Source organism: Schistocerca nitens, chromosome 1 (genome assembly GCF_023898315.1).
Source record: "Schistocerca nitens isolate TAMUIC-IGC-003100 chromosome 1, iqSchNite1.1, whole genome shotgun sequence".
NCBI classification, from domain to species: domain Eukaryota; kingdom Metazoa; phylum Arthropoda; class Insecta; order Orthoptera; family Acrididae; genus Schistocerca; species Schistocerca nitens.
Genome location: NC_064614.1, coordinates 407,939,329 through 407,965,865, shown reverse-complemented (window position 1 = coordinate 407,965,865; position 26,537 = coordinate 407,939,329). Strand labels below are relative to the sequence as shown.

Sequence of the window (26,537 nt, the reverse complement as noted above, 5' to 3'; positions counted from 1 at the left end):
TTGACGGAGGGCTGTAATTGCTTTATCTAACTTCTATCTGTCAATCTGAGCATAAAGACACGCCATAATTGTTCTCTACTGACAATACTGGAAGACCTAAATTTAGAACCACTGTTTCAGTAATGCAGTTCCCGTTCCTGTTACCCTGTTCCAATTTGATAACACTGAAACAAGAGAAATACATAAGGAGGAACACAGATCAGCACTAATTTTGGAATTTTTTTCCAAACTCATCAGTAATTGTCAGAAATTGTACTCCCTTGGAGAATATACTTGCATATATGAAATGCTTGTACTATTTCATGGTAGATGTGGCTTCAAAGTATATTTACCCAAAAAAGTCCGCCATACATGGAATAAAAAATCTCGTGTCTAACAGATATCCGCAGTTCATACAATGACTACATTTATGAGTATACTGATAAGGATTCTAACAAGTACTGGACTGAGCAATGAAGGTGGAAAAGTTTGTGTTTGTACGCAATAATTTCTTTGATTACACAGCCAGTTTTAAGCAGCAACAGAAACATAACTGGTGACAACTGATTTTCCTCCACATAACTAGTGAGACAACTTCAAAGCATAGGGTTACCATAAGTAGGTACTTGGAGAAAAATAAACTAGAAATTTCTATTGAATTGCTGCCTTCTAAGAATGGGGCTGTCAGCACTTCTCTTTATGAATTCAGTGACTAAATTACGCTGTTGTCAGTAGTTCTGAAAAATAAAAAAAACTGTAATACTATTGTGCAGATGTCTTTCTAGGAAGTAGTGGATGAAATGAAATGGAAACCTGAAATTGTCCTTCTACAACAGCACCAAGGGTGGAACAGACGCACTGGACCAAAAATAAGCAAACTGCTCAGCCAGTAGAAAATGTCGATGCTGGCATCTAGTATTGTTTTTACATTAATAAACATCAATGCAGTGGACAGCTGCATTCTCTACTTCCGCCTTAGAAACACTAAAAGTGTCTCCAAGTACAGAATTGTCAAGTATCTGTCTGTAAATTTAGAGACCTCCTCTTGAAAATTGGCTACTTATCTCCAATTTGAGACAAAGTTTGAAGATTATAATTCAGAATCTCCTTGGACAAGACTCAAAGAAGAAGGAAGAGGCACAAGAGAGGGTGAAGAGTGGAAAACTGGAAGTAAGAGGAAGTACCGTCTTTGTTCTCACCACAACAACACCACTGCACATAAGAATGTGAATTGTGATAGATCAGTGTGTAGGAACGTACCAGAAAAATGTGTATGAACTGCTTAATGGATCAACCAACTAAAAATATTTGTGAATATGAAGGTTATCCCTGACATTGCTTTACACAGTTTGTGTATTTTTGTTGAGTTTCATTATATGAGAATTCATGAAAGTTATACATACTGCAATCCTTAACTTGATGGTGATGTTTAGTCAATTATTGTCAACTTTTTTTTTATTGTACCAATATATTAATGTGCTTTTTGTCAGAAAAGTAAATTTTTTTCCCTTGTTACCATGTCTCCCACACACATATTTCTAGCTAGCTAAAAAACTTCATTCTTCCTATTAAAGGTTAAATTTTCACTTGCTAGCAGGTATCGCTTGCAGCCCCATCACTTACATGCAGTAAACCATGATAAATCTTCTTCTGTGCAATTTCTTTATTAAGTCCATGCTTCCGTGCACAGCCAGTGTCTCTATTAAAGTTGTCCACACAGTCTAATTTCAACTGCTTTCCTGATCACAAGAGCCCCAATACTTTAATGAGTAACTAAGGCTTCTCATTTGTTCAAACATAATCTTGTGTTTATTTAAGAGGCTGTGCTGGACCACCACTGGTTTTTTAAAATTTATGTGTTTAAGGCAACACTGACACTCAATGCAGTGATCAGAAAAATCTGTACAGACTGCTGCACATAACTGCTGCCATACTTGCAAGCAATATTATAAAGTCCTGGTATTCTCAGGTCAAGATGATCATCTTTAACAAGTGGCAATCTTTCTTTGATTTCCTGGGTACCTGGAATACTGGTGTGATTCCTTTCCTGTTTAGGACCCAACCTATCTTACTAGCTGTTGCACTACAGAATGGATTTCCTGTTTAGGACCCAACCTATCTTACTAGCTGTTGCACTACAGAATGGATTTCCTGTTTAGGACCCAACCTATCTTACTAGCTGTTGCACTACAGAATGGAAGCCATATTGTATGTCGATCCTCCCTGTTTAATAGTAAGGCATCCAATCTTGGTTTTCTTAACAGCACTGACATAATATCATGGACAGAATACCTGTTTTTTTTTTTTTTTTTTTATTATTCCAAACCACTGTCATCAGATGATTAATCTTGGAGCTGAGGTGCTCCTAGTCCAAAACAGTCCTGGCTCTGTGTCTTGGTGTGTTCAGCATACCTCTTTTTCAAGCTGGATAGTAACAACTATGCCCATTGAATCACAGATCTGCTTGACCAACACATCTAAGAAAGACAGCTTCCCATCCTCCTCCATCCCTGACGTAAATCTTATTTTTGGATGTGTACTGTGCATATGGTTGATGAACTCCTGCAACACTTCATTGCCATGCGGCCAGATTACAAACATTTCATCATCTTTGAAGAAGCAGAGAAGCAGGATGCACAGAGGAGGGCACAACTCCATGTCCATTCTTCGAAATCTTCCATGAAAAGATTAGCTATGCTGGTGTTAGTGGTAAATCATGGATATTACATAAGTCATTTCATAATAAATTCCACCATACAAACAATACATGGCTGTCTAAGTGTGTCAAAATAATTTTAAAATTTGAAGAGAGAAATGAGCAGCCATAGTCTTAATGTCTCTTTTACTGTTACTTTTGTGTAAAGGGAAACCATGTTGAGGTTGACCATGATTACATTTGAACCTATCTTTGTTTGCTTGATGACACCTACAAACATATAAGATTTCTTAATAAGGCTTTGCAAATACATGAACTGAAACCCAGCAATATTGAAGATACACACAACTTGGTTAGATTGTTTGAATGGTCACATATTTTTAAAATGTCTGCATATTATAAGTATTTTAACATATAAGTAACTGCAAGTACAATGTTTACATCTTGATGGATCGGTGCCAGGATAAGCGTGTTTCCCAAACAGTATATGAAGTGAATGTGGAAGCTACAATAGCATTATCCATGCTCACAAAGGATTTCTTAAATAACTGGAACAGTGTGTGACTGGTTAGAGTCTAACACAGGATGGAATACAAAAGATGAGAATCGAGCATGCCGGGAGGATATGATGCACTCATCTTTTCATCTTTATGGAATAGTGTTCCCAAGATAAAGTACATCGCTGAAAGAACTGTTGGCACATTTATGTGACTTTTGAAATGTCTTTTCTGTCTAAAAGGAGTGATTCATATTTTGGCTGTACAAAATATTTTGAGATAAGGAGCAGTTTGGTAGATGTGATGTTCTATCTCTGTCTTGCCATCCACATTTAGGTTTCCTGAAATTACTTCAGGTGTTATTTGGAATGGTTCTTCAAACACGCGCACGGAGGCTTTCAGACAGTCGTTCTTCCCGCGAACCATACGCGACTGGAACAGGAAAGGGAGGTAATGACAGTGGCACGTAAAGTGCCCTCCGCCACACACCGTTGGGTGGCTTGCGGAGTATAAATGTAGATGTAGATAGACAATACTGATCTTCACCATTCTGCTTCATCTAAAATGGTGTTTTTTCTCTAATGATAATAAAGTAAATTTGTAGGGCTTAATTGGTTGGAAATGCCTAAAGAGGAGTTTTCATCCACCTGTTTGCACATTGTTTCAATTGGACACCACTTTGATGACTTCTGTGCCTTTAATCTACTCCACTAATCCTACCAGAGTGAGAGGACCTCCTGTTTCACATGAATCTGAACCACATGTCACTTCTGACATAGTTCCATATCACTAAGATGTGAATGCTAGTGTAAAGACTGACTGAAAAATTTCCATGGTCTGAATGGGATTCTATCCTGAAACCTCTTGGTTTCCAAGCATGCAATTTACCATTAGACTGGCAGGTCCATTGGTGATGATAAAAGATACTTTATTCACTAATCTTCCTTCAGTTTGAATGCTGAATAACATCTGTTAACATTCTGATCATACTAATTTGTGTCAGAGCAATTTCATAATGGTGAATAACCATTCTGAAAAAATAAGTGTAAATTCTACACTGCAAATGCCTACATCTTCAGCCTTAAATACAGGCAGAATAATTTTAAAAACATTTTCTGAAGTTTGTTGGCAAATATTGTAGGAAAATCTGTTCATCCAGATAGATTAAATAACCACATTCACTGGTGTAGAGGAAAGGATTTGAAATATCTAGAGTTTCAAACGAAGATATTTCTACAAGGAATATAACAAAACAAAATGTCTAAAAGAGGAATGTAAAGAAGTTAAAAAATTATTTGAGTTAGAATTGGTTTACTATGCAGCAGCAATAAAAAACAATGAGATGATCATTTGTGTTTATGTGTGGCAATATCATATCAGCAAAAGGTAGCATGGTTCAACCATGGATAGTTTTAACTGTGTGCAGTTTAAATAGTCCTACTGATATGGAACAGGGATACCATTTTCTGTCATAAATATAAGGCAGATTCTACAGACAGTGGAATATACGACACACAGAGTGAAGAATGAAATAAAGGCTAAGCTTATTTTGGACCAGTTTCTGTAAAAAATGTAACTTTGAGAGGAAGTTCATAGTTTGTTTGCAAACTATCTGATCTATACGTGGCCATGAACAAACTGTTTCTCTGCCTGGAGATTCATTACATCTGGCAGAATTCTAATATTGTCATCATTTATCCATAAATGACTGGTTACAGTCCAACACAAGATGGAATACAAAAGATGAGAATCGAGCATGCTGGGAGGACACGATGCACTCATGTTAACAGAACCATTCCAGCATCAGCTCAAACCAATTTAGCAAATTAACAGAAAGCCTAAATCAAGATGAACAAGTCTCTGTTTAAACACATCCCAGCATATACACAAGCCCAACAGCTTTTTCCATCAATTAAAACTTCATTTCTGTAATCATAAACTATGAGATGATGTCATAAATATAAATAAAGGAATTATCTATAAACTCTTGGAATGATTTTACATCTATGCATGTTCTGTAAGTAATTGTAAATTCCTGACCTACTGTTCATTATGAAGGTGACTACCACATTTTTTCTAAATATCAGTCATACCTGTGTGAACTGCCCTGTGTTTCCACCATCACCTCCAGGTTGTTGTGAGGCCATCATATCTGGCTCACTGAACACTTGCATTGTCAATTCCTGCTCTTCATATAATTTCAGTTTCCTGCAAGTAAGGGTCAAATAGCATATCATCCTTTTGCCAAGCAGAAGAGCAGTAGCAATTACTTTTTACTGTACAGTGGGACCAGTGATAAAATAAAAAATGTATGTAGTGGTACAGTGTGACAAATTTCATCTCTAGTGTACAATATTATGTATTCTCTCTTTTAGAGCCACAACCATATACTGCACAATAGAGAACTTTTTAATCAGACTTATCAAGCTCCTTCTTCCTTCACAATAATTATTTTGGTTTTAACAAACAAACATGATTTAGGAAGGGAAGCAAGTCTTTCTTTGTTAGAACTTAAACATTATTACATGTTGCTCACTACAAGAAGGGATCGGTTGGTAGGACATGTTTTGAGGCATCAAGGGATCACAAATTTAGCATTGGAGGGCAGCGTGGTGGGTAAAAATCGTAGAGGGATACCAAAAGATGAATACACTAAGCAGATTCAGAAGGATGTAGGTTGCAGTAGGTACTGGGAGATGAAGAAGCTTGCACAGGATAGAGTAGCATGGAGAGCTGCATCAAACCAGTCTCAGGACTGAAGACCACAACAACAACAACAACATGTTGCTCTATTTACATTTTGTATATGCCATCGGGAATCTGATATATGCCAACAGTCATCTTGATACATGAGTGACACTGACAAGCCAAAACATTATGACTACTGCCCACCGTGATGTTGGATGCTGCCTGGTGACATTGTGGGCACATGATACGGTAACAAAATTATGTAAGCAGAACAGACATGAATGGGGATCACTCTAGCAAAGATATGTGTTGCAAATGGGGAAAGAGCACAGTGCTGATGCATGCACAAGTGTTATGGAGCACACCGTTCATCACACATTGTTGAACAGGGAGATCAGCAGCAGACCACCCCTACGTGTTCACATGTTAACCCAATGACATCATCAATTATGACTACAGTGGGGACAGGACCATCAGAATTCAACTGTTGATCAATGGAAAGATGTCAGTTCTTCAGATGAATCACATTTTTCCTACACTAGATTGATGGTTACCTCCACAAATGGCACCATCGAAGTGAACAGCAGCTCAAAATGTGCAACACACCACGGATGCAGGCTGGTGGGAGCAATATTATGCTATGGGAGACATTTTTCTGTGCTTGCATGGGACTTTGGTAGTAATCAAAGAGACACTGACAGCTGCGAACCACCTGCATCCCTTCATCCTTGATGTCTTCCCTGACAATGATGTCATTTTTCAGCAGTATAATTATCTGTGTCCCAGAGCCAGGACGACGTTACAGTGGTCTGAGGAGCATTATAGTGAACTCACGTCTCAGCAACTAAATTTGCCTAATGTGAATATTGTGGAATCCATCTGGGTCACCATGGGGCACAATCACCATGTACACAAATTGGCAGCCCAGTATTTATGTGAATTACATGGCCTCTGCATAGATATCTAATGCTACATACCTCCACAAACCTATCAACAAACTGTCAGATCCCTGATATGCAGAATCAGTGATGCATTTAGTTCCTGTTGTGACTCGCCGATCATTCAAAGCGTCGCCGCGCAATTACGCGCGTCCTCTACGTGCGGCGCTGTCTGCCAGCCATGATGCAGCAGCTGCGCCACCTAAGCGGCCAGCCGAGCAGCGGCCGCTAGACTGGGACTCAGTGCTCATTCGAATGCTAACATGTACACATGTCTTGCTTGTCAACTTACTCTGTGACTTATATGTGTTGTGTCGTTCTGAAATATATTTGTTAAACTCGACGTTATAACAATTGGCGACGAGGTAGTGGATTTTTCCTTTTCACCGTTCACCCACAGGGTTCCATGGCTACTGTCGAGCAACTATTGCAAAATCTCCTTGAACAGCAAACGCTTCTAACAAGAATAATTCTTGCTGGTGTTTTATTGAAGTTAGGTGGTTATGGTATTTTTCGTGTTATAAAGGTTATTTCTTATTTGGGTTTAAAGTTTAATTATTTTTGATTATCTTTAGGTTTATCTGGTGGGGTTATTGTTAGATTTATTTGTTTTCGTTAGGTTGATTTAAAGTCTTTAATTGCATGTTCTTCTGTTGCTCATATGAGAATGGTTATTGGTGGATTGATAACTATAAATTGGTGAGGTTGTATGGGTTCTCTTTCTTTAATGGTTGGTCATGGTTTATGTTCTTCTGGATTGTTTTGTTTATCTAATATTATTAATTAACAAGGGTATAATTAATTTAATACCTAGAATGGCTTTATGGTGATTTCTTTTAAGATCATCAAATATAGCTGCTGCTTCCCTCCATCATTAAATTTGGTAGGTGAACTTAGATTATTAAATAGAATTAATTCTTGATCTTCTTTTAGATTTTTTGCTTTAATTTTTTCATCTTTTTTAGAGCTGGTTATACTTTATATATACACTCCTGGAAATTGAAATAAGAACACCGTGAATTCATTGTCCCAGGAAGGGGAAACTTTATTGACACATTCCTGGGGTCAGATACATCACATGATCACACTGACAGAACCACAGGCACATAGACACAGGCAACAGAGCATGCACAATGTCGGCACTAGTACAGTGTATATCCACCTTTTGCAGCAATGCAGGCTGCTATTCTCCCATGGAGACGATCGTAGAGATGCTGGATGTAGTCCTGTGGAACGGCTTGCCATGCCATTTCCACCTGGCGCCTCAGTTGGACCAGCGTTCGTGCTGGACGTGCAGACCGCGTGAGACGACGCTTCATCCAGTCCCAAACATGCTCAATGGGGGACAGATCCGGAGATCTTGCTGGCCAGGGTAGTTGACTTACACCTTCTAGAGCACGTTGGGTGGCACGGGATACATGCGGACGTGCATTGTCCTGTTGGAACAGCAAGTTCCCTTGCCGGTCTAGGAATGGTAGAACGATGGGTTCGATGACGGTTTGGATGTACCGTGCACTATTCAGTGTCCCCTCGACGATCACCAGTGGTGTACGGCCAGTGTAGGAGATCGCTCCCCACACCATGATGCCGGGTGTTGGCCCTGTGTGCCTCGGTCGTATGCAGTCCTGATTGTGGCGCTCACCTGCACGGCGCCAAACACGCATACGACCATCATTGGCACCAAGGCAGAAGCGACTCTCATCGCTGAAGACGACACGTCTCCATTCATCCCTCCATTCACGCCTGTCGCGACACCACTGGAGGCGGGCTGCATGATGTTGGGGCGTGAGCGGAAGACGGCCTAACGGTATGCGGGACCGTAGCCCAGCTTCATGGAGACGGTTGCGAATGGTCCTCGCCGATACCTCAGGAGCAACAGTGTCCCTAATTTGCTGGGAAGTGGCAGTGCGGTCCCCTACGGCACTGCGTAGGATCCTACGGTCTTGGCGTGCATCCGTGCGTCGCTGCGGTCCGGTCCCAGGTCGACGGGCACGTGCACCCTCCGCCGACCACTGGCGACAACATCGATGTACTGTGGAGACCTCACGCCCCACGTGTTGAGCAATTCGGCGGTACGTCCACCCGGCCTCCCGCATGCCCACTATACGCCCTCGCTCAAAGTCCGTCAACTGCACATACGGTTCACGTCCACGCTGTCGCGGCATGCTACCAGTGTTAAAGACTGCGATGGAGCTCCGTATGCCACGGCAAACTGGCTGACACTGACGGTGGCGGTGCACAAATGCTGCGCAGCTAGCGCCATTCGACGGCCAACACCGCGGGTCCTGGTGTGTCCGCTGTGCCGTGCGTGTGATCATTGCTTGTACAGCCCTCTCGCAGTATCCGGAGCAAGTATGGTGGGTCTGACACACCGGTGTCAATGTGTTCTTTTTTCCATTTCCAGGAGTGTATATTCTTATTCTCAGCATGGTAATTATTATTCTGGGGGTTTATACTTGTTCTCTTGGTTATTTTTGTGAATATCATCTTTTACTTTTACATTGATTGCCTTTAAATATTCTTTGTTTAAAGGGTGAAAATTTCTTTGTTTAAGTTGCTTAAGTATTTTAATTAAAAATATTGTTTTGTGGAATCAATGATATGAAGTTTTTCATCTTAGGCCGTGAATTTATTTTCTATTTGTTCTTTGAGTTTTTTTCTTTATTCTTTTCTAGAACTATAATTTTTATTTTAGGTATTTATTATTTAATAATTGATTATAGAGTTTTTGTTGAGTGAGAACTTTTTAATTTGAATGGTTATATGGTTGTTATAACTTTAATTTTGGATTGAATGTCTCTTATTTTTATGTCTTTTGTTATATATATTTCTTCTTTGGTTATTTATTATAGAGAGGATTATACATCGGGTGAAAAGAATATAAATCGTTTTATTATTATTGTTTTAATATTTATTCTTTCTATAGGGTTTTTTATTATTAGTCCGAATTTAATTAGAATTTTGTTAGGATGAGATGGTTTGGGTTTAGTTTCTTGTTGTTTAGTTATTTACTACCAAAATGTAAAATCTTATAGTGCTGGTATATTAACTGACTTTCTAATCGTATTGGTGATGTTGCTATTTTAATTTCTATTGCTTGAATATTAAATTTTGGTGGTTGGAATTATATTTATTATTATGATTTTATTTCTAACTCTTTTGAAATAAAGCTTATTACTATATTAATTGTTTTGGCAGCTATAACTAAGACTTCTTGACTTCCTGCTGCTATGGCTGCTCCTACTCCTGTTTCTGCTTTAGTTCATTCTTCTACTCTTGTTACTGCTGGAGTTTATTTATTAATTCGTTTCAGACCAATATTAGATACTTATAATTGTGGTTGATTTTTACTTTTAATTGGTTGTATAACTATATTTATGGCTGGATTGGGAGCTTATTTTGAATTTGATTTGAAGCAGATTATTGCTCTTTCTACTTTAAGACAACTTGGTTTAATAATAAGAATTTTGGCTATAGGTTATCCAAAACTTGCATTTTTTCATTTATTAGCCCATGCTTTATTTAAGGCATTATTATTTATGTGTGCAGGTTCAATAATTCATAATTTAAAGGATTCTCAGGATATTCGTTTTATAGGCTCAATTATTTATTTTATACCTTAACTTCAGTTTGTTTCATTGTTTCTAGTTTGTCTTTGTGTGGTATACCTTTTTTAGCAGGGTTTTATTCAAAGGACTTGATTCTTGAAATGGTTTGTTTAAGATGGATTAATTGTTTAATTTTTTTCCTTTATTTTTTTTCTACTGGTTTAATTGCTTCTTATTCTTTTCGTTTGTTTTATTATTCATTATCTGGTGATAATAATTTTTATTCTAGATTTTCTTTTGATGATAAGGGTTATTATATTTCGTTTGGTATAATTGGTTTATTGTTTGTTGCTGTTTTTGGTGATAGTTTTTTGTCTTGGTTAATTTTACCTATTCCTCATGTGATTGCTTTACCTTATTATTTAAAGTTTTTCACTATTACAGTGGTTGTTTTAGGTGCTTATTTTGGTTATCTTATTTCTAAGTTAGATTTTTCTCATAATTTATTTTCTTTAAGTATACTTTCTTTTGTTGGATTTGCCGGTTCTATGTGATTTATACCTTTTCTTTCAACCAAGTTTGTTAGATATATTCCTTTAAAATTAGGTTATTATTCATCGAAATCATTTGATTATGGTTGGGGTGAATTATTTGGTGGCCAAGGTTTATATAGACTATTTATTTATTTAATTGGATATATTCAGGGTTGATATGATTCTAATTTCAAGATTTATCTTTTAACTTTTATTTTTTGAATATTTATTTTAATGGTATTATTTTTCATGTACTTAAATAGCTTATAATTAGAGCGTGACACTGAAGATGTTAAGGAAGTATTTTTACTTTTAGGAATTTATAAATATACATATATTATTTTTACAGTGAAAATGTAATGTTTTATTTAAACTATATAAATTTTAGAAATGTTAACGGAGTTTAACCCCTAATATAAAAAGTTAGCAGCTTTCATATTGGCTTTACATTTCCTTAATTGGAACTTTATAGTTCAATTATATTATTAACAGTAATATGCCTCTTTTTGGCTTCAATTAATAAGAATAAGGATATTTTATTTACCAATCTTCCAGGTCGAAACTGACTGCAATATTTCGCTTCTTATTCTATTTAAGGTTGATTGATTAAATCAAAACTTTTTGAATGCAACCCAAATGTTATAGTTAACTACAACCCTTTATTATGCTCATTGTAAGGCTCCTTGATTTCATTCATGGTATAGTCCGCCTAATAGGACTAGAATAAAAAAATTATTTTGATACTGTTCAGATTATAATGTCTGAGGTTTTGAAAATAATTACAATTGGAAGAATCAGTGCAATTTCTACATCAAAAATTAAAAAAATTATTGCGATTAGGAAGAATCGTAAGGAGAATGGTATTCGTGCTGATCTTTTTGGATCAAACCCGCATTCAAATGGGGAGCTTTTTTCTCGATCATTGATTAATTTCTTTGATAATGTTGTTGCAAGGATTATAATAATTATTGGAATAATAAATCTAATAAAAACTCTTGTAGATAGAATTAGGATCGTTTTTCTTGATTTATATCAAGCTTTCTGATTGGAAGTCAAATGTACTATTTATAATAGAAAAACAATTATCTACCTCATCAATAAATAGAGATGTATAAGAATAATCATACTACATCTACGAAGTGTCAGTATCATGCTGCTGCTTCAAATCCAAAGTGGTGTCTTGGTGAAAATTGATTTATTGAGTGTCGAAGTAGACATGTTGATAAGAAGATTGTTCCAATAATTACGTGCAGACCATGGAATCCTGTTGCAACAAAGAATGTTGATCCATAAACTGCGTCTGCAATAGTGAAAGGTGCTTCTCAATGTTCGTATGCTTGAAGTATTGTGAAATATAGTCCTAATAATACTGTGAAGAATAATCCTTGTAATGCTTGAGTATGATTAGATTCTATTAAACTATGATGTGCTCATGTTACAGTTACTCCTGAAGCTAAAAGACTAGCTGTATTAGGAACGGAATTTGTATAGGATTAAAAGGTTGAATTCCTATTGGAGGTCATAACATTCCTAGTTAAATTGTTGGTGCTAGTCTTCTTCTAAAGAATGCTCAGAAAAATGAAATGAAGAATAATACTTCTGATGTAATAAATAGGATTATTCCTCATCGTAATCCAACTGATACAAATCCTGTATGTAGTCCTTGATGTGTCCCTTCTCGTACTACATCTCGTCATCATTGAATTATAGTTAGTAGCGTAATTCCGAATCCAATTATAAATAAGTTAATGTTAAATAGGTGAAATCATTTTGCTAATCCTGATACTAGGACTATTGCTCCAATTGCTCCTGTTAGTGGTCAAGGTCTATAGTATACTAAGTGGAATGGGTGATTTGAGTGAGTTGTTAACATAGGTTTGATATATTTCTCTAGAATATAAAGTACTTAAAATTGAGAAAACATAAGCTTGAATTATTGCCACTGCTGATTCTAGAATTAATAGAAGTATTTGTCCAATAATTAGTAGTGAGATTAAGTTTATTGCTATAGATGGCCATGTATTTCCTAGTAAGGTTAATAGTAAATGCCCTGCAATTATATTTGCTGCTAATTGTACTGCCAGTGTACCTGGTCGAATGACGTTTCTAATTGTTTCAATTAATACTATAAATGATATTAATGCAGGTGGTGTTCCTCGTGGAACAAGGTGTGTAAATATATGATTAGTATGGTTAACTCATCCAAATAACATGCATCTTAATCATATAGGTAGAGCGATTGCAAATGTTAATGCTAAATGTCTTGTTCTAGTAAAGATGTAAGGGAATAATCCTATAAAATTATTAAATAGTATTATAATAAAAATTGAGATAAAGATGAATGTTGTTCCATTAAATGATTTTGGTCCTAGTAGTGTTTTGAATTCATTGTGTAAGGTTAGGTTTAGTTTATTTCAGATAATATTGATTCGTGATGGTGTAAGTCAGAACATTGATGGGATTAATAACAGTCCTAAAAATGTCCTAGTTCAATTTAATGATAAATTGAAGATGTTAGTTGATGGGTCAAATGTTGAGAATAAGTTTATCATTTTCAATTTAAGTTTTTAATCTCAATTGTTCTTTTTTCTGCTCTTTTAATAAGATTAGGCTTAAATGAGAAAAAGTTTATTTGATTGAATAGGATTAAGGTAGCTGAAAATATAATGAATAGGGAGAATCATATGAGAGAGGATATTTGAGGGATTTGGATTTAATTTCCCCATCAGAAGTAGTTGTTAATTTACTATTGTTTGGTTTAAGAGACCATTACTTACTTTCAGTCATCTGATGTTTTCAAGGTGTACTAATTGTTTAGTTATTTTAGATTGACACTCTAATGTTATATATTTTAACAAACTCCTTAGATTATCTTAGATAATCACTTGATAAATAAATTTACTGAAGTTCTTTCAATTACAATTGATATGAATCTGTGGTTTGCTCCACAGATTCTTGAGCATTGTCTGAAGAATAATCCAGGTCGGTTTATTGTAAATGTTCCTTGATTTAGTCGACCTGGTGTTGCATCAATTTTAACTCCTAATGCAGGAACTGCTCATGAGTGTAGAACATCTGATGCTCTTGTTAATGTTCGTACTTCTGTATTTATTGGGAGAACTGTTCGGTTATCTACGTCTAGAAGTCGAAATCCATCATTTTCTAGGTCTTGTTCTGGTGTCATACAAGTGTCGATTTCTATGTCTATAAAGTCTGAATATTCATATCTTCAGTATCATTGTCATCCAATGGTTTTGATTGTAATTACTGCGTCTACTGAATCGTCAAGTAAGTATAATAGTCGTAATGATGGAAGGGCAATAAAAATTAGGGTGATTGCTGGTAATGCTGTTCAGATTGTTTCAATTAAATGTCCATGAAGTATGTTTCGGTTTGTATAGGCAATAAATAATATATAACTTAGGGCATAACCTACAATTACTGTAATTAATAATAATACGACCATAGTATGATCATGAAAGAATGATAGTTGCTCCATTAATGGTGAAGCTCCATCTTGAAGGGATAAATGTGATCATGTTGCCATTTGAATAGTTTTCTAATAAAAGGTCAAACCTTTATTTGTAGAGCTTAAATCTACTGCACTAATCTGCCATATTAGAATCTAGAAATTAATGGTAATTCTGAGTAACTGTGTTCTGCAGGTGGGTTATTTTGTAGCCATTCTGTTGATCTTCTTATATTAGCTCTAAATATAATTGCTCGGTTTGCAACCATTCTTTCTCATATAATTACAATGAATATAATAATTCCTACAATAGAAATTGTAGATCCAATTCTTGATACTACATTTCATGATGTATATGCGTCTGGATAGTCTGAATATCGTCGTGGTATTCCTGCTAACCCTAAGAAGTGTTGAGGGAAGAATGTTAAGTTTACTCCAATAAATATAATTCTAAATTGGATTTTTAATCATGTGTTGTTTATAGTTAATCCTGTAAATAGTGGGTATCATTGAATAACACCTCCTATGATTGTGAATACTGCTCCTATAGATAATACATAATGGAAGTGGGCTACTACATAATATGTATCATGTAATACAATATCAAGTGATGAATTTGCTAATACTAATCCTGTTAATCCACCAATTGTGAATAGGAAAATAAATCTTAGAGCTCATAATAATGGTGGATTGAACTTGAATTTAGTTCCATATAGTGAAGCTAGTCATCTGAATACCTTAATTCCTGTAGGTACGGCAATAATTATTGTTGCTGATGTGAAGTATGCTCGTGTATCAACATCCATTCCTACTGTAAATATATGATGTGCTCATACAATAAATCCTATTAATCCAATTGATAACATGGCGTAAATTATACCTAATGTTCCAAATGATTCAATTTTTCCTCTTTCTTGACGTACAATGAGTGAAATAATACCAAATCTGTGTAGAATTAGAATGTAAACTTCTGGGTGCCCAAAGAATCAGAATAGGTGTTGGTATAAAATTGGGTTCCCCCCCCCCCCCCTCCCGCAGGGTCAAAGTCAAAGAATGATGTATTTCAATTTCGATCTGTTAATAGTATAGTAATAGCTCCTGCTAAAACTGGAAGTGAAAGGAGGAGAAGGGCTGTAATAGCTACAGATCAAACAAATAAAGGTGTTTGATCTAAAGTTATACTTTCTGATCATATATTATTTGCTGTTGGAATGAAGTTTACTGCACCAAGATGATACACCTGCTACATGGAGTGAGAAAATAGCTAGATATACAGATGCACCCCCGTGTGCAATAGCTCCTGCTAGAGGAGGGTAAACTGTTCATACTGCACCGGCACCGTTATCTACTATAGAAGATGTAAGAAGAAGGGTTAATGAAGGTGGTAGTAATCAAAAACATATATTATTTATCCGTGGGAATGCTGTATCTGGTGCACCAATTATTAATGGTACAAGTCAATTACCAAATCCACCAATTATAATAGGTATTACTATAAAGAAAATTATTACAAATGCGTGGGCTGTAATAATAACATTATAAATCTGGTCACCTCCAATTAGAGATCCTGGTTGACCAAGTTCAGCACGAATAAGTATTCTTATTGATATTCCTACTATTCCTGCTCATGCTCCAAATAGGAAGTATAAAGTACCAATGTCCTTATGGTTTGTTGAGAATAATCATATTTGCGGTAAGATGGCTGAATTTTAGGTGGTAGACTGTAAATCTACTTATGAGATGTTTTCTCTCTTACCATGTTTTGGTCTTATATTCAATTATGATTCTAGACTGCAATTCTAGAGGTGTAAAATTTTACTAAGGCCTAAAAGATTATTCTTTTAATTATAATTTTGAAGGTTATTAGTTTAATTAACTTAAGTCCTTTTATAATGAGATTAGGGTTGATGTTGAAATCAATCCTATTGTTGAAATTATTACTGTTATAGGAAGAATAATTCTTGATTTTTGAGACTTTATCTTTATAGATCATGAATTTTTTATGTATGACATAATTAAGGCTGAGAATCTAATACATATGTAATAATAAAGTGTAATTGCAGTTAATACGACTATAATGGTTATAATAGTCGTTATGTTGTTTTCTATTAATGATTGTATTACAATTTATTTTGGTAGAAATCCAAGAAATGGTGGTTATATATATATATATATATATACTAAATAATTTATATTAATATATTACATTTAATTAAATTTAAATACTTTATTTTATTATTAAGTGATCATTTTAATACATTTATTTACCAAGGATTATAGCTACTTATGTTTTTAGTTTATAATAGGCTATTATATTATAATTTTTATAATAATATGTAAATTAATATTAAATATTATTATAATTGAATATAATAAATAAAATTAATAATTTTAAATATAAAATATTATATTAATATAAATAATTATATTAATTATCTACAATTAGATCGTTTAACTAATGAATATTTAAGTTAACTTAATATAAACCTAATTTTATGTTAATAACATATTACATTAATTTACATAATTGTATAAAATATATTTATTATATTATTTAATCTTTCTTTATTATTAGTGAAAAGAAAGATTAAATAAGAACGAATCTAATACATTTATTGGTATAAATGTTCCATATTAATCTTTATTTATATACAATAGAGAAGTTGTTGTGGTCATACAGGGGAGCATTTCTTTTTTTTTTCTTAGTGTTTGTGATTTTTTTTCTTTAAATATTTGAATCTTTTATTTTTTCTTAATTTGATAAATTTTTAAATTTCTTATTTTTTGTTCTTAAAAGTTTTATTCTTGCTTGTTTATTCACATTTTCTTTGTATTATATGTAAGTTTTATTAAACTAAATGTTCTTTTTGCAGTAATTTGATTTAATTATCAAGTGATTTTGGATTTAGCAATTGATTTAGTATCGGCATAATTCGTGCCAGCAGCCGCGGTTATACGATTGATACAAGTGAATATTATTGGTTAAGACAGTTGTTTATATTATTAGGGTTAAAATATAAATTTGTAAGGTGAAATGTTAAAATTTATTTGTAACTCTTTTTATGAATCCTTGAAATTTAAATAATAAACTAGCATTAGATACCCTATAAATATAGATACCCTATTATTATTATACGGAACTAGGTAAAATTGATTTCCGCCTGTTTATCAAAAACTTGTCCTCTTCAAAATACTTTGAGGTCTGGCCTGCTCACTGAGCGGATTTTTAAAGAGCCGCGATATTTTGACCGTGCAAAGTAGAGATGGGCAAAACTGTTCTTTTCAGAGATTGGATCAGAACTGTTCACTCCCTGAAATGAATTAGCTGTTTTTCATGACTCACCACTCATTTACAAAAGAAAATAAATGAAAGGCACATTGCCCTTTAAACTTGGTTTATTCCAGTACTATACCTGTATTTTGATCTTATTTGATCATATTTTGAAGTAACATAGATAATGAGTAAGAATTTTGTATTGTTTATTGAAATTTCCACGATATGACAAAGTTTTTGATTATTGATTTATTTTGCACTAGCGTGGTTTTTTGGGTAATTGGAAAATGTTGTAGCTTGAGATTTACATTAACAATATATTTGGCTATAATGTATTAAAATTTCATTAACCTCATACAAATACATCGCAAGCCATATATTTTTCCTTTCGAAGACGCCTAAAATCGCAAAATCCGTACCAGAATAAGAAAAAAAAATATAAATTTGACTGTAAAACGAAAGTGCTGCATATAGCCTTACGCAGAATAAAACAAGGAAAATATTGGTGTATCACATTTTGCGATACGTTTATCGGTTCGCTCGTAATTAAAGCGTAAATTCGAGTGTCCATAATAAAAATCCTATAGTAAGAGTAGTCATCAGGAACCTAATCTAATCAGTTTAAACAAATAAAAATAAAATAGAAACAATTGATGTATACATAACATAATAATGTAATATACATAGCGGTATTACTACGAAGAACAATATCCAGTGGGGACAAACTCCGATGCAGAGGCGCTGAGTCGAGCAGGTCGAGCCGCGAGCTGTATTACTGCGTGAGCTGAGACCGCAGAGACCAGAGTGACACCAGAGTCGCTTTGCTCGACGCTCTGGCTAGAGTCGAGACGGTGGGGTGAGCGTTGAGCGGGCGAGTTCCGTGGGTGGGGGGAGCTCACCCGCTCCGAGACAAATCGTCCGCTCCCTTGCGAGCAGGTTTTTGCAAGTAGTTCCTATGTTATCCGCTAGGTGGCTCTCTGTCCTGTTGCTGGCATCAACTGCCCAGAGGGCAGGACGCGCGACTGAAACGATCGCCGACAGAGTGCGATGCGAAGTTAAGCTGCGCCAGACACTGCACAGTGCACACGGCAGACGACGCACAGAGACGGCCCGGCATATGTGAAACACAAAATCCAATGGGGCACTGCACAATGCAGGCAGCCAAGGTAGAAGCAGGGCAGAGGCCGGCGCTGGCTGTGTTGTGTGGCGTGCACTGTGCTCTGACCAGCAGAGGCGCTGCTGATATGCTCCGTCTCTCTCTCTCTCTCTCTCTCTGCCTGGGAAACGTTTGGAGCTACCGTTCTTTTTTTCTGAATCACTGATTGTTCACTCCTTTGAAAGATTGAACTCTATGAATTAGTTCAAGAGGGGATCCCCCATCTCTAGTGCAAAGGTAGCATAATCATTAGTCTCTTAATTAGCGGCTGGAATGAATGGCTTGACGAGAAATCAACTGTGTCTTAATAAATTTTTGAATTTAACTTTTGAGTCAAAAGGCTTAAATTCATGAGAAGAGAGCTTAACATTTTACTTTTATATAGTTTTTTGTTTGTCTTTCTATATTTAATGATGATGTTTTGTTGGGGTGACATGAAGAATTAATAAACTCTTCATTATTATATCACTGATTTATGTTTGTTGTTTTGATCCATAATTTATTATCATAAGATTAAGTTACGTTAGGGATAACAGCGTAATTGTTTTTGAGAGCTCATATCGACAAAGCAGATTGCGACCTCGATGTTGGATTAAGAAAAATTTTTCGTGCAGGAGCCCAGTGATTAGGTCTGTTCGACCTTTAAATTCTTACATGATCTGAGTTCAGACCGGCGTGAGCCAGGTCGGTTTCTATCCTAAGATTATTAATCCATATTAGTACTAAAGGACCTTATGGTTAAAATATTTTTTATTATATTGATTAATATTAATTAATTTACTATTTTGACAGATTAATGTGTTGAATTTCGAATTCATTTATTTTGATTTTTTCTACAAATAGTATTGAAATTTTATGATTTATTTATGTTTATTTTAAATTTTCTTTTATTAGTTATTTGTGTTTTAATTGGAGCGTAAGGTTTTAGGTTATATTCAGATTTGTAAGGGTCCAAATAAAGTAGGATTTGTAGGAATCCCACAGCCCTTTAGTGATGCTATTAAGTTAATTTGTAAGGAGCAGCCAATTCCTATTATATCTAATTATTTACTTTATTATTTTTCTCTTGTTTTTAATTTAATAATTTCTGTGGCTGTTTGAGTAATTTTCCCTTACTTAACTTATATATGTTCTTTTTCTTATGGGTTTTTGTTTTTTTTTGTGTTGCACTAGATTAGGTGTTTATACCGTTATAATTGCTGGTTGATCTTCTAATTCAGATTATTCTTTATTAGGTTCTCCACGTTTTGTTGCTCAAACAATTTCATATGAAGTTGTTTGGCTTTAATTTTATTATCTTTAATTATTTTAATTGGTAGTTTTAACATGTTTGATTTTATAAATTATCAGCTTTATTGTTGATTTATTATTATTTCTTTTCCTTTAGCTTTAGCTTGTTTTGCTTCTTGTTTAGCCGAAACTAACCGTACTCCTTTTGACTTTGTCGAAGTTGAATCTGAGTTAGTTTCAGGGTTTAATATTGAATATGGTGCAGGTGGTTTTTCTTTAATTTTTTTTAGCTGAGTATACTAGAATTGTTTTTATAAGAATATTATTAGCTTTAATTTTTTTAGGTAGTGATTTTTATTCTTTTATATTTTTTATTAAGCTTGCTATTATATCCTTTGGCTTTATTTGAGTTCGGGGTACATTACAACGGTTCCGTTATGATAAGTTAATATACTTAGCTTGAAAAAGTTTTTTACCTTTATCTTTGAATTTATTTATTTTCTTTGTTGGTTTAAAGATTTTATTTATCTCATTTATTAGTGAAATTTTTTAAGAAAAGTTAATAGAAGAGTTAAACTTCTAGTTATATGTTTTCAAAACATATGCTTTTCCTAAGCTAATTAACTTATTATTCCTTAATTAGCTTATCTCATGCGTTTGCAACATGGACATTAATTAAGAAGTATGTGAAGTAGATAATTGTTAAGATTTGCCCTGTTATAATGTAAGGTTCTTCAACAGGTCGTTTACCAATTCATGTTAATAAGCATACAACAACTACTATGATTCAGAATAAAACCTGATTAATAGGATAGAATTGGATACCTCGGAATGGTGTTTTATTATAAAATGGTAAAATTATTAAGATTCTAATTGATAAGAATAATGCAATAACACCTCCTAACTTATTAGGAATTGATTGTAGAATTGCATATGCAAATAAGAAATATCATTCTGGTTGAATATGAACTGGTGTTACTAATGGATTAGCAGGTACAAAATTATCTGGATCTCCTAGGAGGTAAGGATTAATTAAGCATAATATAATTAATAATGATGTTATTAATACAAATGTAATAGAATCCTTGAAAGTAAAGTATGGATGAAATGGAATTTTTTCGGTATCTCCATTTAGTCCTAATGGGTTATTAGACCCTGTTTGGTCAAGAAAGAATAAATGAATTGCAGCTATAGCAGCAATAGTAAATGGTAATACAAAATGAAATGTGAAAAATCGATTCAATGTTGCGTTATCAACAGCAAACCCCCCTCACACTCATTGAACTAAATCTGTTCCAAAATATGGAATTGCTGATAATAAATTAGTAATTACTGTCGCACCTCAAAATGATATTTGACCTCAAGGTAAAACGTATCCTATAAATGCAGTTGCTATAACTAAGAATAGAATTACTGTACCAATTATTCAGGTGTGTATGTATATATAAGATCCATAGTAAATTCCTCGTCCTACATGCATATAAATACAAATAAAAAATATAGATGCTCCATTTGCATGTAAAGTTCGAACAATTCAATCATTAATTACGTCTCGGCAGATGTGTACTACACTACTAAATGCTATTTCAATATTTGATGTATAATGCATAGCTAAAAATAATCCAGTTACGATTTGAATTACCAAACATAACCCTAGCAGGGACCCAAAATTTCATCAAAATGAAATATTTGTTGGTGCAGGTAAATCAATTAAAGAGTTATTAATAATTTTAATAAAATGATGTCTTAATTGTAAGGGTTTATTCATTAGTAAATTATCTTATTTTACGAATAGGTCCCTGATTAATATTAGTATTTTAACAACTGCTAATAGTGCTAAAAATAAATAAATTATTATTATTATTGTAATAATGAATGTTGGTCTGTAATATTATTTTTCTAAAGATATTGTTATTTCTTGGTAATTGATTGAATTATCAATATTTATAGTTTCAGTATTTTTGAAAAAGTCTATAAATGTTGTTATATCTAGGACAATTAATGTCGATATAATAAATACCCATATTGTTAAGGTAATAATTATGGTAATTCATTAAGGTTGAAATATTTCGTTTGATGCAATTCTTGTAATATAAATAAATAGAACTAATATACCACTAAGAAACGTTAAAAATAAAATATATGATAATCACTATCTTTCCATTATTGTTCCTGTTATTAATCCAACTAAAAAAGTTTGTAGGATAATGAAAAGTATTATTGATATTGGGTGTCTTAATTTAATAAAATTAATATTCATTACGTTTGATAGTGATATAATTATTATTTTAATCATTTCAGGGGTTAGTTTATTTAAAATATCGGTTTTGGGGACCGATGATGGGAGCTTTTCCACCTCTGTAATTTTAAAAGCGGGGGCTAGACTTATTTCCGGTTTACAAGACCGGTGCTTTTTTTAAACTATTAAAACTAATGTTTATATTCTCTGTTTTTACTTCTTTGTTGGTTTATTTTGCTGGTGTTTATGTTTTTTCTTTTAAACGTAAACATTTATTGATGGTTCTTTTGAGATTAGAATATATTATTCTTTCTTTATTTATATTAATTATTGTTTTTCTTATTGAGTTTGATTATGATTATTTCTTTCCTGTTATTTTTTTAGTTTTTTCTGTTTGTGAGGGTGCTTTAGGTCTTTCTATTTTAGTTTCAATAATTCGTTCTCATGGTAATGATTTTTTAAATTCTTTTGGTTTATCTTTATGTTAAAAGTATTCATTTATAACTAATTTTTTGATTCCTCTTTGTTTGCTGAATAATTGTTGATGGTTGGTTCATTCTTTAATGTTTCTGTCAAGTTTTGTTTTTATAATTTGTGTTTATTCATATGCAGATTTGAATATAAGTAGATATTATTTTGGTATTGATTATTTTTCTTTTGGTTTGATTTTGCTTAGTTTTTGAATTTGTTCTTTAATAATTACTGCTAGAGGTTCAGTTTATTTAAGTTCTTATCATTCTAATTTTTTTGTGTTAATGGTTTTAATTTTAATGATTATGCTTTATTGTTTGTTTGCTAGATTAAGTCTTCTTTCTTTTTATATGTTCGCGGCGTCAAATGCGGGGCGTTTCTCGTCGTTGGCTGTACCTCCTTTTCCTCCTTACGACGAGACAGCGGAAGACTGGTCTGATTATGAAAAACGTCTTCGACAGCACTTCTTGGCATTTCATGTCACGGACGAACAACCATGTAAGTCTCTGTTCCTTTCCTGGATTTCATCTCAAATGTATCGGTTGTTGTCGCAATTGGCTCCTTTGATGGATCCTGCATCTTTGTCCTTTGCTGAAATGTGCTCACTTTTGTCTGTTTATTTTCAAAAGCAAACGCATGTGGTAGCCTCTCATGTTGCCTTTTATCGTTGTCAAAAACAGCCACATCAATCCTATTGCGCTTGGGCTGCTGAACTTCACGGCCTCAGTCGAAAGTGTCAATTTGTTACTGACGTTCACAAAGAATCCTATGCCGATTCCATGGTACGGGATGCTATTATTCGGTCGGCGCCAGACAAAGAAGTTCGGCAACGTGCCCTTCAGTTGGCGAATCCGACTCTAGATGAAGTTCTCTCCATTGCGCAGTCTTTTGAAATTTCTCGCGCCGCTGGGGCGCAAATAGAAGCGTGGGGTGATGTCGGGGAAATACAACCTCTGTATAATGTTGACGACGCGTGCGGCGCGTCCCCGCCGGCCGACGTGGCCGCAGTGCGTTCCCACGTGCAGCCTCAGCCTAGCCGTAAACAACCCGCTAAGAAACTGCAGCAAAACCCCCGGCAACTTCCTTCATGTCCGCGGTGTTTTACGAAACATTCACGTGAGGATTGTCCCCAACGTTGGGCTGTGTGTCACAATTGCAAAACGAAAGGTCATGTGTCTTCCGTTTGCAAATCCGACCGCATACATGATGTTCATGAACATGACGCTGATTCTGATTCTGTGTTGTCTGTCAATTGCACTTTTCCCTTTCAGGGAAGTTATTCCTCTGTCCAAATCCTTGGTCGAGATGTTCACATGCAAGTGGATACCGGTTCTGCTGCCACTATAATTAATTGTCAGACGTATCTTCAGTTGGGTTCTCCACTCCTGTCTCCTGCCACTCGGCAATTATGGACGTACAATAAACAGAAGATTTCTCTCTTGGGACAGTTTAATGCTGAGGTATATTACAAATCTGTCGTTCGCACTGTTCCCATATTTGTGATCGACCAGAGCAACGCAGAAAATCTTTTTGGTTTCGATGCCTTTCGCGTTTTTGGGTTCTCCATAGATGACTCTGTCAATATTGTCTCTGATGCTATTCCTTATGCTCAACTGGATTCCTTGTCGACGACATTTTCGTCCCTTTTTTCTCCTGGGTTAGACCGTGCAAACAACTTTGAAGCTCATATCACGCTCAAACCCACTGCTCGGCCTAAGTTTTTTCGAGCTCGGCCCATTCCTGTGGCCCTTCGTGATCGGGTAAAACGGGAGTTGGATCGTCTCACAACTTCAGGGGTCTTGCTTCCTGTCACTTCCAGTGAGTGGTCCTCTCCTGTCATTGTTGTTGCTAAGCCAAATGGTGATATTCGTCTCTGTGGCGATTTCAAAGCCACTGTAAATGCTCAATGCCTCATCGACACTTACCCTATGCCCCGTACTGAGGAACTGTTCACTAAACTTGCTGGAGGCCAGTATTTTTCTAAAATTGACCTGTCAGAAGCTTATCATCAACTTCCTCTTGACGCTGCTTCCCGGCAGTTTCTGGTCCTTAACACGCCTTTCGGCCTCAATCAATACCTACGCTTGCCATTCGGGGTTGCTAGCGCCCCTGCTCTCTTTCAGCGTTTCTTGGAACAATTATTGCTACCTGTCCCTGGGTGTATCAATTACATGGACAACATTGTTGTCACTGGCTCCACCACTGAAGAACATCTTCAAAATCTCCGCACACTTTTTCATGTCTTACAGTTGCCGGTCTTAACTGTAATCTTAAGAAATCACAATTTTTTCAGGCATCTATCACGTACTTGGGGTTTCAACTCTCTCGGAATGGCATTCGTCCGCTTCAGCAAACTGTTGCTGCGATCGATGCCCTTCCTCGCCCTACATCTGTTAAGGAACTGCAGACCTTCTTGGGGAAAATAGCACACTATCACAAGTTTTTACCGTCTGTGGCTTCGGTGGCTCAGCCATTGCATCGCCTGTCGCATAAAAACGTGCCTTTTCACTGGTCCGCGTCATGCGAAGCGGCTTTCCAGAAATTGAAGACTATGCTGAAACAGGCCCCGTGCCTGGCTACTTATCAACCTGGCCAACATCTTGTTCTTGCCACAGACGCCTCTCAATACGGGGTTGGTGCAGTCCTTGCACACCGTTTTTCTGATGGTTCGGAACAACCCATTGCTTATGCCTCCAAAACGCTCACGGATGCCCAACAAAAGTATTCTCAAATTGAAGAAGAAGCTTTGGCCATTATTTATGCTCTTCATAAGTTTGGTGTTTTTCTCTATGGCTCAAAATTTCATCTTGTTACGGATCACAAACCACTTGTTTCCTTGTTTCATCCATCAACGTCACTTCCCGACAAGGCTGCACACCGCCTCCAGCGATGGGCTCTTTACTTGTCTCGTTTCAATTATCAGATTCATTTCCGGCCAACGGCTCAACATGCAAATGCTGATGCTCTGTCTCGCCTTCCCATGGATCCTGATCAGGCATTCGATAGGGACGAACTTTTGTGTTTCCACCTGGATGTTGCCGAGCAGTGGGTTGTGGATGGATTCCCCATCACTGGGGACAGGCTGGCGGCTGCTACAGGTTCAGACCCTACCCTCTCCCGGGTTTTACGCTGTATTCGGAAGGGTTAGCCAGATCGCCCATCTGCTAAGACTTCTGATCCATTGCAGAACTACTACGCTTTGCGCTACCGCCTCACGGCTAGGGATGGTGTTATCCTCCTCTCCACTGACAATGCTTCGCGGCGTGTCATGGTACCTGTGTCTTTGCGTGCTTCAGTCTTGCGCCTCCTTCACAAAGGGCACTGGGGTGTGTCTCGCACAAAATCTCTAGCGCGCCGTCATGTGTACTGGCCTGGCATCGACTCTGAAATAGCACACATGGTCGCTGCCTGCGGCCCTTGTGCGTCACAGGCCGCTGCCCCGAAGTCATCTTTGTCACCGTGGCCTTCGCCTGAGAAGCCCTGGGAGCGCATTCATGCTGACTTTGCGGGACCCTTTTTAGGTACTTATTGGCTCCTCGTAATTGACGCCTACTCTAACTTTCCCTTCATTGTCCGTTGCACGTCGCCTACCACCGCAGCAACCACCAGTGCTCTCGCCCGCATCTTTTCTTTGGAAGGCCTCCCCTCTACTCTTGTTACTAATAATGGTCCGCAATTTGCCTCTTCCGAATTTGCGGATTTTTGTGCTCGTCACGGTGTTATGCATGTCACGGCCCCACCGTTCCATCCACAATCCAACGGTGAGGCTGAACGACTGGTTCGCACTTTTAAGGCTCAGATGCGGAAACTTCTGACTTCTTCTGCTGCTGATGATGCGCTTCTCCAGTTTCTGGCGTCT

The 26,537-nt window shown here is 35.9% G+C and overlaps 1 protein-coding gene across 1 annotated transcript in view; it reads right to left on the bottom strand.

The window, feature by feature from the left end:
* The window catches only part of LOC126249607 (cadherin-87A), a 782,263-nt gene that overhangs the window by 24,963 nt on the left and 730,763 nt on the right, over positions 1–26,537 (bottom strand). Inside the window, exon 36 of the mRNA XM_049951276.1 lies at positions 5,226–5,340. Within this exon, the coding sequence (XP_049807233.1) occupies positions 5,226–5,340 (115 nt within the window). The remainder of the gene's footprint in view (positions 1–5,225; positions 5,341–26,537) is intronic.